We start from the raw sequence: 14,630 nt of genomic DNA, 5'->3' as shown, positions 1-14,630 counted from the left end.
AATGGATCAATGTGAAATGCAGTTCAGTATTCCACGTATTTACTGGGAAATACTTCCCATTGAAGTTCATTCCCAGATGACCACATTAATCAACTCCACCCCAAATGAACAGATTCAGAGCTATTGGCAAAATATGGAAAGAAATCTAAAAATGGTGCTCAACATTTATTTGATGCATATCTACTCCTTTTGAGATAGGGTCATCAAAACAATCAAAAAGTTAAAATTGCATTTTTTTCTTCCATTCAATTTTGCATCGTCTAAGAGCCATGGCAAGTGCATGACTTGCTTTTGCAGCATTTCCAGGGTCTTGTGATTTACATTCAGATGCTTGGCAACTATTCATATTTATGATGGTCATGGTGTCCCAGGGTCATGTGAAACGACCAAAACCTGTTGCAACCACCCAGCAGATGGGGGGAATAAAAACCAAACACCCCCCACCCCACCCCTGCTACCAAATCTCAACAGAAATGCTCACAACAATGAAAACCTGGGACAGGAGGAAGAGCGCTGCCGGGCAGGCAGGCGTCTTGCTCGGCTGTGGCTTGGGGGGGGCACTTTTTTCAGGGCCATTGTAACTTCTAACAGTCACTAAGCAAACTGTTGTAAGTCGAGGACTACTTGTACTTTATCACTTTTTTCCTTTTTTGGGGGGTCATCAAGTTTTTGACACCTTGCTTGGCGACTGGTGGTACTCGGATGTTGCCAAATCCTAAAAGTGGTACAATGGGTGAAAAGGTTGAAAAGTCCTGAGCTAGAGCTACGATGCAACCTTAAAGATGGTTCCTAAGGACTATCCATGACTTTTGAATAGACACGGTTAGGATTACAGAGTCAAATGTTGTGATTCAACCCAAGGAGACGTTCACTCTGTGCTTAAACTTTCCTATTAACCTCCAAAAACATTCTAAAGAACTTATCTTGGGCTGAAATTTGTTCTGTGTGCATCTTTTGAAATCACGACCCACATGACATTTTTCAATGGATTGAATTTATTACAATATATTTATTTGCATTTTGTTGACCATCAAAATGATTTTTAATAGAGTCCCAGCATTACTGCACACATACACAGAGAAAATATTTCCCTCAAATATATATCCATTAATAATTCTCCCACTTGCCCTCAAATTCCATCGCCATTATTTGATTTTCAACATATGGAACTGAATAGCCATAAAATGTATCAAAATAAACAGGGATCCACCTTGCATATTTTAGTTTAATATATGGGAGACCATATAAACAGCGCATATATTGACTTTCTATTTAGAAAAGGTATCTTTTCTGTAATAGAAAACCATCAATACACCAGAAGTGAAGAGGGTCTTTTTTTTCTTTCACAGAAAGAATTAATTCATCCATACCATGTTTATTGTGCAAATTCAGCAATGCCATTTTAATGTATGCAGAACTACCTAGCCAAATTAAAAACTATTTAGAAACTATATCTGCCACCAATTTTAATTTTTAACAATAAAGCTTAAAAATGCTTTAAAAAAATATTCCTTCCCTACCAGTGCCATAACTATCAGCTGAAATCCTTCTCAGCAACTCCATTCAACACTACAATAGCATTTCTAACAAAGTTTAGGCAAGTTTTTAAAAAATAAATTTGACGCCCGGTATATTAAAATCAGCAAATAAGAACAAAATAAATTTGCCCTGGTTTCTCAAGTGATTTCACGTATTACTATAGAAATTCAGAGTTTGCCTCAAGTATTATTGCAGTAGAGTATGTGTTGGGTGATCAGGACAGACCCACTCAAGAATTCTCAGTTTAACCTTGGTGAGTCCAATTCCTGAAAATATTTACTGTTGGTTTATGAACAATTCCTTAAAATTCCTGTTTATAAGGCAATTTTTTCATCCTTTAAAAACTAGAATAAGAAAACAATCTGCATGTACCAAGTAGTGAATCCCACTAATTTTTAGCTGTGCTCTTGTAATTTAAGTAAACGGGAATGAAACCTGTTTAATAGGACTGGGCAGAGTTTTACATTCAATACCCCCAAATGTGTTCAGAGCAAAACAGGAGGTATAACATCTCTCTGCAACTGTAAAGCAGCTGCACCAAAGCAAGATCCAAAGTGCTACACAACACTATTGTTTAACCTTGGCTGGATTGTGCACATTTTGTTCTGAGAATTCAAATACAAATTCAAAATGGCAAACACATGTCCTGGCTGTAATGTGCATTAAGAGGAACGAGCAAGAGAAGCATTCTGCAACAAGAGAAACATGCCCCAAAAGCGATAATATTGAAACAAGTTTTTCCCATGGCTTTCTGTTCCCCAGGCTAGACTTTTGGATTATAAAATGTTGCTAAATCCATAATTGTGTTCTTGGACCTGAGAAGTAGATTTCATGTTGCTCAACTAGCAATTTTAAAGACCTTAAAACTGTCCTGGTTTTGGATCAGTACCTGTATTTCTTTATGTACTGTGATATTGCCCACATATAGGAATCAATGTACATTCAGAAATAATTGAGGAGAAAAAAACACTTTACTAATCCCAGTAAGGTATGGTGTCCAATCATACTATATATAGGATGTCACAGGCAAGGAAAATAACAAAATCCCCTTCAAGGGAATGAAATGGAATGTGTGATCTAGTCCTACGCATCCGACTCCATCTTTATCCACTACCTGCTGATAAGAATTGCCATGGCAAATTACTTTCATTTCAGTTACTGGATTTGCATCATAACTTTAGACTGGAGACATAATGTTTAGTCCTCTTTTTTTTGCAATTGTAAGCAAAAGGAAATAAATAGATGTTTCATTATAGATATTCCTTACAGCTATCGATACCCTAATTCAGCTACTGGAATACAAAAGAACATGCTTGTATGCCTCTTAAAGCGAAACATGTAGAAATATGGTTGTGCACACATAATCCCTCTTCAATTTCAACAGCTTGGGCTTTAGACATGGGAAGTTGTTGTTTTTTCCAAAAAGCTGATTAATAGAGTTTGAAAGAGAAACTGATTCAAATCTCAACCCCATTTCTCCTTCCCTATCAAGCAAAATGACTTTGGGGTTGAGCACTTCTGGTTTTACATGCTCCTCTTTAGCTTTTGTATTGATTTTAAATTATTTTATATATGCTGCTTTGGACTGCCAAGAACAGTAATCAGAGGAAACAGTGATGCTGCTTCAGAAAGGGCTGTGTATTCACACAAAAATTAACAGCACAGAAGGAATTAAATGTGAACATAAAACCAATTTCTAGCTGGGCCATGGCTATAGTCACCCACAGTCCTGATTTGAATCGATCTTCATTCCAAAGATTGTTGAGAACATATGATTTAATCATGTGGGCTGTCTTACAGGATTAAAATTGCAAATTTTAAACACAATTAATGTATGACAAAATTCAACTGTACTGATGGGGCTTATTTCTGAGTAGGTGTATCAGTTGCGCTATAAAGCTAATGACATAATTATTTGGCGGAATGTGCATTGCAGGAGCCAGCGTGTGAAATTAATTCATTAAATATAAAGAGTGACAAGCTATCATACTGAATGTAACTTTCACTATCAGTTGTAAAAGTGCCACTGAGTTAATGGCAAACAAATTTCCTAAAATAGTTTGTATCTTACTTAAAATTGGCTTATGGCTTTGGACCTAATCTAATTATATTTTTATAATACCCAATCCATTATATTTTTTCAGAAGTTAGGCTCAATGACTTTATTGGGACTGAAACTAATTTAACTTTATTGTAATTAACTTTGGCCACTGTGTTTGGGAGCTGCTAAAGTGCAATTATGAAAACGCAAATAGGCAGAATTCTGAGTTCCCTTTTAAAAGAAGCAGAATTTATATAATGGCAAGTGAGGTATATCTAAAATTGATATGAGAAGGATTCCAAACAATTTCTCCTAAGGGGTATTATTTACTCAGAAATCAACAAGAGAAAAATATTAGATTTAAATTTTAACATAGTGAGAAAGATCTTTTAACATATGTTCTAACCATCTCAACAGCATTTAATTTTGCCCAGTCTCTCACTTTAAAAAAACTTACAGGCCTCAAACCTATTGTCTTTATGTCTAGTCTTAAACTGATCACCTAGCAACCTTCCAACAAATATTAAAAGGAAATAGTTTAATAAAAGCAAGGATTTTGTTTTTTTAAAAGATTATTTGATATACAGTAAACAATGGAAATCTGCATTTTAAAGAAGGCCAGCAACTTGTAAAAAGCAACTTCTCTCAAAAACAATCTAAAAGGTTCATTTATAATGTTGAACCTCAAGACAGTCAAATGTAACAAAAAAAGGGAAGATAATGATTTCTCCTAATTGCATCAAGAAAAAAATGAAATGTAAAGGAAAAACTCTCAGTAATGGCTGTCTATAATATAGGGCGCCCCACATCGTATTAATCTCAACATTGTGTGTTAAAATAAAAAGAATACTGAAGGAAATATCTTCAGAGGGTTTAAAATCAGCCAGCTCCTTAACCCTTCACATCTAGTTCACATAGTGCAAATAAAATATGCTGAACCAGCAACAAAACAATTCAAGAAAATTCACTAAAAATACTTCCAGACGTGTTTCCCTTGCCGTTGGAAGCAGAAACCTTTGCGTACTATGTTAGATGGGAAGAGCCACATCTATTTAAATGGCAACACTCTTCATGGAAAAGAAAAGAGGAAAGGCAGAGGTCTCCACTGCCAATTATCCTTCTAAGACACACTATTTGAAAAGCATAGGTCATAGTAGTAAACTCTAACTATGACCATAAAAATATTGCACTGTGGGACCTCTGGTGGGCCCAAACCTTCTAGCAGGATTAAGATGAAACACAGCGTAAAGTAATAGTAGCAGGTTCAAGATTTGGCTAAAACTTAGTAGAGCCAATTAACCTCGTGCAACTGATAATCGAAGTGCATTCAATTCCTTAAAAAAAAATTCATCATAAAATGAAATTGAAAGAACAATTTGGCAATGGTACATATTGACAGAATTGGAGGCTAGAATCATACCCCTATCAATACAAACTAGTACAGTGCTAGTGATCACAGCCATGCTGTGTTAAGCTTATCAACCGACTGAATTTTGTTCACTTGATCTCAACGTATTTCGTTGACGACCATTTTGGGGGGGAGTATAAAAAATGCACGTGTTACACCTCGAAGGCTTAGAGTTATTTCCTCTTCCTCTACTGAGAAGTAGGAGATGGAATGGCTCCGGTAGTGGTTCAAGGGGCAAACATGACACTGTGCTTTCAAAGCTCACATGGAAACACTGAAGGCTGTAGAGGACTTCAATTTTGAAATTTCCACTACCACGGTACCCAGAACTGTCCCTTTAAAAAGAATATATTGCACTGGGTACCTCTTTAAGCATTGTGCTGGTGAAGAGCTGGATGGGCAACCTTGAGAAATGTTATTTTAAAGAACAACGGTGATTTCTGAACTGATTTTTTTTTTAAACCACATCCCAAATTCTGTTTGAGGTGCAAAATGCAGTTGAACAACTGAAGCACAGAAGAGCTGAGATGTTGAGATGCTGCCAAGATGTTTCAAAAGAGTTATGGTAAACTAGAATGAACATCTTGATTTTCAAAAGGTGGCAGTGGCTCCCTCCAATATGTGAACTGACTGTAGGTGTCAGAACAGGGGAAATCTGAAGAATGCCTTCTTTTCAACAAGGGAAATACATGATCCACCACTTCGCAAAGTCTCACATACCTGTAAGGGAAGAGAGAATGGGGGGATGGGGGGGGGAAGAGAGAGAGAGAGAGAGAAACATATGAGATATTATCTAAACCAGGGGTCCCCAACCTGTGGGCCGCAGCCATGGCCTCTTGGCCACTGGACCGTGTGAATGGCTGACCAGTGCGTGCACGTGTGCTCTGTGTGCATTCCCCCCACTCGCGCTAGCGCTGTCTTGAGTGTCACACGGGGACTAGCCCCGTCCATTGTACAGGCGCTAGCCCCGAGCTCAGCACATATGGGTGCTAGCCCTGCCCCCAGCATCACGCAGGTGCTAGCCTTGCTCCCATCGTCACATAGGCACTCACCCCATCCCCAGCTTCACATGGGCTCTTGCCCCACCCCCAGCTTTGCATGAGCATTCACCACATCCGCAGCATTATGCAGGTGCTCGCTCTGCCCTCAGCATCGTGAACACACTCGCACCAGCCCCATTTGCATACATGCGGCCACATGCCTGCCCCTTTCTTTCCCTAAAAAAGTTGGGGACCTCTGATCTAAACTATTTTGTTTATTTGTTTAATTTACATGCTGCCCTTCTCACCAATAAGGCAACTTTAGACAGCTCATAAAAACAGTAAAAAGGTGGAAAATAGACCATTATTACTGATGTCATGAATTGCATGAACACAACTCAGGCAAAATAATTAGAAAAACATAACATCCCTACAGCCTTTGAACTTATCTCTGAACATTAGGCATACTGGTGTGATTTTCTAAAATAGTGCTAGGAGTTGAGATGCTGCTGAAGATTTGTAAACAGCAGTTAGTCAGCCTTACAGCAAAAGACTTGTAAGAAACTAACCCATAACAGTTTTACCAAACCCACTGAAGTAAAAACAGCTACAATAGCATTTCCTGCAGCTTACGGAAATGAACAGGTGAACAAGTAAGGCGTTTTTAAGAGTGAGGCTTTCAATGGCTAAACTGAAATTATCCTGATGTTCGGATTTTGTAGATTGGAAAGAGCAGGATAGAGATCTAGGTCAGGGGTAGGCAACCTTGGCTCTTTTATGACTTATGGATTTCAACTTCCAGAAATCCTGTGTCAGCCATGCTGAGGGGAAAGGGAGAGGTTTCCAAGCTGAGCCATGCTGGCTCAGGAATTCTGGGAGTTGAAGTTCACAAGTCATAAAAGAGCCAAGGTTGCCTACCCCTGATCTAGATGAAAGCAACAAGATCTTATTTTTCCTAATCAAATTTATTAACTTTAGGGAAACTCCATCTGTATCCAAGCTTTACATTTCCCTGTATAATCATTTTTTCCCACCAGAATTTCAACTTCAGAAAACCTATCAAACACAACCACCAGGGTAGACATACAGACAGCTTATGAGACGGCAGAAAACAAAAGTTTGGAAAGGAGAGAAGTTGTTAATGGATTTTACCTACAACAGGACTCAGTCATTCTCTTTCTTAGAGATGTTTACTTGATTATTCTGTTGTATGCACAAAATACCCTCATCTTATTGAAATCTTAAGAGGGCATTTTTTAAATCCCTGCAAGTGTATTTTTAAACCAAAAGCGAGTGTCCTTTAACAAAGAGATTGTTTAAATAAAGAAAGCGCTGAATCCAGTACTTTTTTATCTCTACACAACCAAAGTGAATGTTGGGAATGTGCATCATATCACTGAATTTTTATTTCAAGTCAATTCATTTAATTCCTGTTATAACTTCCAACATCAAGGACTTAAGAAGAAAATCAGCACTACATAAAGCAACAGAAAAATACTCACGATGAAATGTTGGTCTTAGCATGCTCTTGAATTAGTTCTCCTTTTGGATTAACAGTGAATATTCTGTTTAGTGAAACTCCAACTTGCTTGTACGAGTACACATCCTGGACAAAATAACAAAAATATATGAATCTCATCAAAATAACCCACAAATAGTTTTAGGTGTATATATTACAGGCACAGTTACAAAAATATATTCCAAGTACTACTACTACTAATAATAACAACAGTAAAGTTGGAAGGGACCTTGGAGGTCATCTAGTCCAACCCCTTGCTTAGGCAGGAAATCCTATATCATTTCAGACAAATGGCTGTCCAGTTTCTTCTTGTAAACTTCCAGTGTTGGAGCATTTACTGCTTCTGGAGGCAGGTTGTTGCACTGGTTAATTGTTCTAACTGTCAGGAAGTTTCTCCTTAGTTCTAGGTTGCTTCTCTCCTTGGTTAGTTTCCACCCGTTGCTTCTTGTCCTGTCTTCAGGCGCCTTGGAGAATAGCTTGACTCCCTCTTCTTTGTGGCAGCCCCTGAGATATTGGAACACTGCTATCATGTCCCCCTTGTCCTTCTCTTCGTTAAACTAAACATACCCAATTCTAGCAACTGCTCCTTATATATTTTAGCCTCCAGTCCCCTAATCATCTTTGTTGCTCTTCTCTGTACTCTTTCTAGAGTCTCAACATCTTTTTTACATCGTGGTGACCAAAACTGGATGCAGTATTCCAAGTGTGGCCTTACCAAGGCATTGTAAAGTGGTATTAATACTTCATGTAATCTTGATTCTATCCCTCTGTTAATACAGCCTAGCACTGTATTGGCTTTTTTGGCAGTTGCAGCACACTGCTGGCTCATATTTAAATGATTGTTCACTAGGACTCCGAGATCCCTGTCACAGTTACTACTATTGAGCAAGGTACCCTCTATTCTATACCTGTACATTTGGTTTTTCTTGCCTAAATGTAGAACCTTGCTTTTTTCACCATTGAATTTCATTTTGTTAGATAGTGCCCAGTGTTCAAGTCTGTCCAGATCCTTCTGTATCTTAAGCCTGTCCTCTGGAGTGTTGGCTATTCTTTCAAGTTGATCAGAATTTCTGGGGCAGTAGTTTTCACCGTAATAACACAGAAATGATTTGCCACCATTGTTTTACAACAATTATTTTAAACATTTCCTAGTCACGATCACCATTAAAAACTAGCAGCAAAGTTTCACAAACATTCAGTGATTGCTTGATCTGGCTGCTTAGGGAATGGAAGCAATATAGAAGGGTGTATCTGAGCACAGATAAGAACCTTTGTTAAGGATTATCTTGAGAAGATAAGAGCAGTGTGTGCATTTCTCTGCTGTTGCTGTGTCTACTGACTGTCCATCTGCAAATTTAAGCTGATTCAATTACACCTAGGGAGGGACCAGTGGAATACCTACAAGGTCATTGAGGGCTATTTTCATTATCTGTTGGGTCTGATCTACTTTGAGCTGAATGTCAGCCGTGCAAGTTCTTTGCAGGTGATTGAGGCACAGTCCAGTTCCATTATCTGGGAAGGGTTTGAATCTGTTAGTTCTGAAATAAGGGCCAGGGTTTGTGAGGGGCTGTAAGTGTGGCCACTTGTGTTTCAGATCTATGTCCATTTAGGTTGGTCAAGTTCTCTCAGGAGGTGGTATGGTTGGATCTATATAGTGGTGAACTCATCCTTGAGCGAGGGGATGGTTCTACTGACTCTGGAGGAGATGGTTTGATCCTGCCTCAAGAAACCATTGCAGGATCCAGCAACATTGGAAAATTAGAGTTTCAATGGGCACTCCTGGAAGAAACAGATTCTTTGGACTCCTTTAGTCCAGTCTCAAACCATATGTAGCACTGAGACGAACGATGGCATCCTTCCAAACCAGATCTAGGGTGGTCGGAAACAGATCGAAATGGCCCAAGCCAGCATGGCCAACTGGGGCAGTGGGAATTGTACTTTAACAGAATCTGGAGAATAATTTTGAACTGAACAATAAATCCACAGTGCCAATGCTGTGGAAGAGCTCTTTGGGAACAATCATCCCAGTTGGTACTTACAGCAGGCCTGTTGCCAAAAGCAGCATAAAAAGGTTCTGTGTTAGGATGAAATAAGTTTTTTATGTCAGTTAAACACTGAACTTTAAATTTCTCTGGCTTTTTCTCTATCACTTCCCTGAAATAAAAGAAGAAAATAAAATTAGGTAAAAAAAAATAAAAGAAGATAAATATTAGATGATAATGCTTTTATGTTCTTTCAGCTATGTAAACAGTTTCAATTGATGAAGACTTCTGACTAATAATCTCTCAAGGTTTTCAGAAATATTTCATGCTCCATAGGGCTGTTTAAAATTAAATGTGAAGACTCATTCTATGTACACAAAGAAGGCCAATTGCATTGCTATAAGCCTGCTGATTTTGGCAATGTGAGAGCTGTGTTCATTTTTGCCTGAAATAGCTTAAATCTCACTGCTTTTTCATCAGACTCACATAATTATCTTTCTTTAGAGTTGATTCATAAATACTGAATTCAACAACATGCATTACTGGACCACAATATTTTACTACAATGTTTCATATATGATACCTTTGCAACCATACGTAACTGTTGACACCCTAATCTTATTGGTAATAAATCTAACCCCTGAACCATTTCAGGAATGGAAAAAATAACACCTTGTTTACGGCAGGGTTTCTCAGTTTTGGGCCTTTTAAGAGGTGTGAGCTTCAACTACCAGAATTCCGGGAGTTGATATCCACACCTTTTAAAAAGGGCCAAAACTGAGAAACACTGGTCTAAGGTGGCAAGACCAAGCGCTGTGATACCTGTGAAAAGCTGAGAACAAACTGCTGGGACTCAATAGCACAGGCCCTTGTGGTAACACCGTTCCCCGCTCATTCACCCAATGCAAGTAACCTCGAGTCATATCTGCCATCCCAATAGCCCGGGCTGAACAGTACAGGAACTTATATCCATTTCTGTGGTTTTAAAGAGAGAAAACATGCCACCATCATCATCACACATTTATTTAAATCGTTTTTGCGGCCTACGGAGATTATTATAGTTACGTACTAGATTTTCACGGGTGTAGGTATGCAGGTCTTGGTGTATTCCAGCACTCCACCACCCCCCCACACCAATATATAGAGAGAGATGGCAGCTCTGATCACACTTTGCTCGCACAAGCATGAAGCCGAAGACCCCAGCCTGAAGATGACGAGTGGGACCTCGTCAAAACGTCGCCAAGATACTCTCAATCTTACACAGGAAAAGACCCGAATACACCAAGACCTGCATATACATATACATATACATATACATACATACATAAAACATTTGTGACTTTCCTAGCCAGACTCCAACAAGCAAAGTCAATGGAGGAAGCCAGATTTGCTTAACTATCACATGATTCATTTAACAACTGCAGGAATTCACTTAACAACTTCAGGGGACAAAAGGCCATTAAAATGAGTGTGACTCACTTAACAACCCCTTCACTTAGCAATGGAAATTCTGGTTACAATTGTGGCTGTGAATTGAGGACTACCTTTGTACCTCAAAAGGTATACAAGTCCAAATACAGATATGCAAGAAAATTGAGCATAGTTCATGTCCATGAGTTCTGCATATTCATTAAAGAAGGAGAAAAAAAATGGCTCTTAAGTAAGTTGGGTGGACCACTGAAACAAATGTCTTTTTTTATGCTAACTTAATAACTTCCAGAGTTCTGGATTTCAACTCCCAGAATTTCCTAGTCAGTATGGCTGGTTGAAGAATTCTAGGAATTGAAGTCCACAAGTCTTAAAGTTGCCAAATTTGGAGGCCCCTGTGCTACACTATGATTTCTGAAAGATCACATTCAGGGATGTTCCAGGAGAGGGCAAAAATGGTAAGAGCTGCCTCTTGTTAGGCAGCCATGCTATTTATCATTCCAAAGCTGCCCATCCTTCTTCCTAAAGGATGGATGCTCAGTTCTCAATATTAGAAATATTCTTAGCTTAATAAATGGCATTTGTTTTTATATGACAACTCATAGGCAGTGGAAACTGACATTTAAAAAGGAAGAAATGTGATTTTGCAGAATAGTTAATATACTTACTGGCTCACTTTGTGATACAATTTAGCAATGCCTTGATGTGTCCAGTCCTTGCCAAGGGTAGGCAAAATATGACCTAAAGTATCTGATCTGAAAAAACAGAAGATATTTGAAACCAACAAGAAATATACAATAACAACCTGTATTTGTGGAATACAGAAAACACTTTTGGCAGTTAACATTAATATACTGTCAATTAATTTTACTAACTATTTTCCATCTTGTTGGTCAGAATAATTACTTTAATGATGTCTAGCAATGCAGGAATATATTTAGAAATATCACTCACTTTTTTTATTTTCCAAACAATTATCTTCATTTTACAGTGGGAGTGTTGGAAATATTCTAATTTTGACTCTACTGACTTGGTAATAGTATTATTATCAATATCCTTCCATAAGTAAATTGTATATTAGAAGCAGCAGTTATTTTAAGCCACTTTATCATACACTCTTTCACTTCTGTTTCAAATTTCAATAAACATTTATACATTTTAGCAATTATGTGTTCCTATTTGTACACAATTCTATTTCAAACTCAATCCTACAATGTTCAGAACCATGAATTCTTTTATCTACTTTAACATTTTATAATAATTGTAAATAAAAAAACATTGATAAGTATATCCCTCTATCACTAGTTCTTCTGTTGGTTTTATTTTACATTTCCCTTGACAGAATTCTAATAACTCACGATAAGTAAGCTATTTATGTTTGCTTACTATTGCACATCCATTTACTTGTTCTAATAGCAACAAAGGTGTTTTGGGCACAAACTGGGTTTGTATCTATTCCCTATTTTTAGTATGGCACATATAGCAGAATTTGATGCATTAGTAGGATTTAAGATTAATAAACAAAAGCTAAAGATTGTAATAAAAAATATAAAAAATGCAAGATAAAGCAGAATTGATGAATAAAAGGTTTAAAATTGAGGAGAAGATAAAATATTTGTCATCATATGACAAATATGGATTATATATTACTTCCAAATAACTATGTTAAGACATAGAATGAAGTTAGAAAAGATATGTTAAAATGTTACAATTGATATTGCTGGGAAGAATTTCTATGATTAAGATGAATGTTTTGCCTAGAACAGTGGTGGCAAACCTATGGCACAGGTGCCAGAGGCGGCACTTAGAGCCCTCTCTGTGGGCACGCGGACCATCACTGGATTTTATAAAATCTTTTCGCTTTAGGCGAAAAAAAAGATTCAATTAATCAGTCAATTTCAACTTCTCGTGGGAAAAAAAAGATCTTGCAAAGTTGGAATTGATTGATTGAACTTTTTAGTCCCACCCAGTCTGCTGTTACCGCTGTAGCCATGCCCACTCAATGGGCCACACCCACCCGGCACCCAACAATGCATAAGTGGGTTTTGGGTTGCAGTTTGGGCACTGGGTCTCTAAAAGGTTCGCCATCACTGGCCTAGAATATTGTGTTTATTTCAGGCAAAACAAAACATCAGTTCATCAAAACATCAACTGATACACCAATTAAACAATCCAGAAGAATATATCTAAATTTGTGTGATGGGAAAAAAATACAAGTTAAATATAAGGTGTTGCAAAGTACAAAGAAAAGAAGAAACTATATTTTGCAGCTTGATGTTTGATTTGGATGAAAGAGTGGGTGCTGCTGAGAAACAGAATGTTTTTGGAATTGTAATGACACAACCTGAGATTTGGGTGGCATGGATAATTGCAATACGATAAAGTTAAGGTTAATGTAGATTTTAAAAAATCATCATGTTGGACGTGCTATAAAAAGCAGCAATGGGTTCACGCTTCCCACATAGGTCATTCTACATTTTGGCATTTTGGAGAGGGGAGGGGGCATTTCTTTTTGCATACTGTATAGACCTATCCACTGCCATTTATAAACCATAATGTGTCAATTCAGCTAATTGTGCTTAATTCAATAAGCCACATTTATACAAACTGTGACTTAGCATGACAAAAAAAATCAGATCTCTGACTTCAGCAATAAAAACATAGATAGATTAGATGGATGGATGGATAGAGATAGATAGATAGATAGATAGATAGATAGATAGATAGATAGATAGATAGATAGATAGATAGATAACCTTGTCATTTTTTCCTGTGGGCACAATGGCACACATTAAAAATGAAATTTAGTTGCTTTCTCTCAGTGTACACATACATAACACATTTAAAACATACTATATACAACATAGACCTACACCCTACATATAAATATTATTCACATATATAGGAATGATCAAAGAACACTTTAAAATGGTTACTAAAATTAACAAACCAAACAAGAGGATACAGAAGAACTGCAACCACTGACTTCCTGGGCTATGAAAAACCAAGAAACATCTACCTGTACCTCCTGCAACATTTTACCCATATTGTGGTCAGGAAGAGTATCTCCTGCAGCTGGCCACTGTCTAGCACATAAAAGAACAGGAAAGTACATTCTCCTATCTCTTTCAGTCAGACCGGCAGAAAACCACTATATTTTTTGTGGGTCACTCTTGTATCACATAACAGAAGCAAATAGCTGGCATCCCCACTTTGTCTGATGTGGCACTGTGTTTAAAAATGGCCCAGTGCTTTTATATGCTGTATAACACACAGACTGTGCCATCAATGTGTTGCTTGGAGTACGGTAGTTTGGTCCTTAAGTGAAATGTATACACAACTCCACCACACTAAACCGAAAAGACACTTCAAAGGAAATCTTTTAACATTGTTTCTGTAGGACTTAGGTTTGCTCTTTCACAAATCATGAAATAGCCCACCTTTTAGTATTTGCTGCTCAGTTTAAAGTAAAAACATCACTATTGGTTTATCTTATCAAAGAGAGCAGAACATAGTATTCCCTGAACAGACATGTGTCATTCTGTGTCTGGCTAAAAACTCACCTTGTGATGGTGCCATCAATGTCAGAAATAATGACTTTGTCATCCCAGTTCCATAAATAAATGGTACCTTCACAGCGACATGTTCCTTGATATTGTGTTGTGACACTAAAAGTGACATCATTGGGACCATTTTTAAGATTGAGATTTTTCTGTTAAAAAAAAAATACACA

At 37.6% G+C, this 14,630-nt stretch overlaps 1 protein-coding gene across 6 annotated transcripts in view; it reads right to left on the bottom strand.

The window, feature by feature from the left end:
* Positions 1-977: 977 nt before the first annotated feature.
* Positions 978-14,630, bottom strand: part of LPIN1 (lipin 1) — a 109,566-nt gene continuing 95,913 nt past the window's right edge. For all 6 annotated transcript variants that reach the window (XM_039331940.1, XM_039331935.1, XM_039331937.1 and 3 more), the window contains 6 exons: positions 14,461-14,609; positions 11,566-11,652; positions 10,292-10,444; positions 9,527-9,641; positions 7,471-7,574; positions 978-5,708 (listed from right to left, as the gene is read on the bottom strand). In XM_039331940.1, the coding sequence (XP_039187874.1) occupies positions 5,549-5,708; positions 7,471-7,574; positions 9,527-9,641; positions 10,292-10,444; positions 11,566-11,652; positions 14,461-14,609 (768 nt within the window). In that variant the 3' untranslated portion in view covers positions 978-5,548. The remainder of the gene's footprint in view (positions 5,709-7,470; positions 7,575-9,526; positions 9,642-10,291; positions 10,445-11,565; positions 11,653-14,460; positions 14,610-14,630) is intronic.

Source organism: Crotalus tigris, unplaced genomic scaffold, assembly GCF_016545835.1.
Source record: "Crotalus tigris isolate CLP2741 ecotype Arizona unplaced genomic scaffold, ASM1654583v1 scf7180000024439.5362192, whole genome shotgun sequence".
NCBI classification, from domain to species: domain Eukaryota; kingdom Metazoa; phylum Chordata; class Lepidosauria; order Squamata; family Viperidae; genus Crotalus; species Crotalus tigris.
This window is presented reverse-complemented; position numbering and strand designations above follow the sequence as displayed.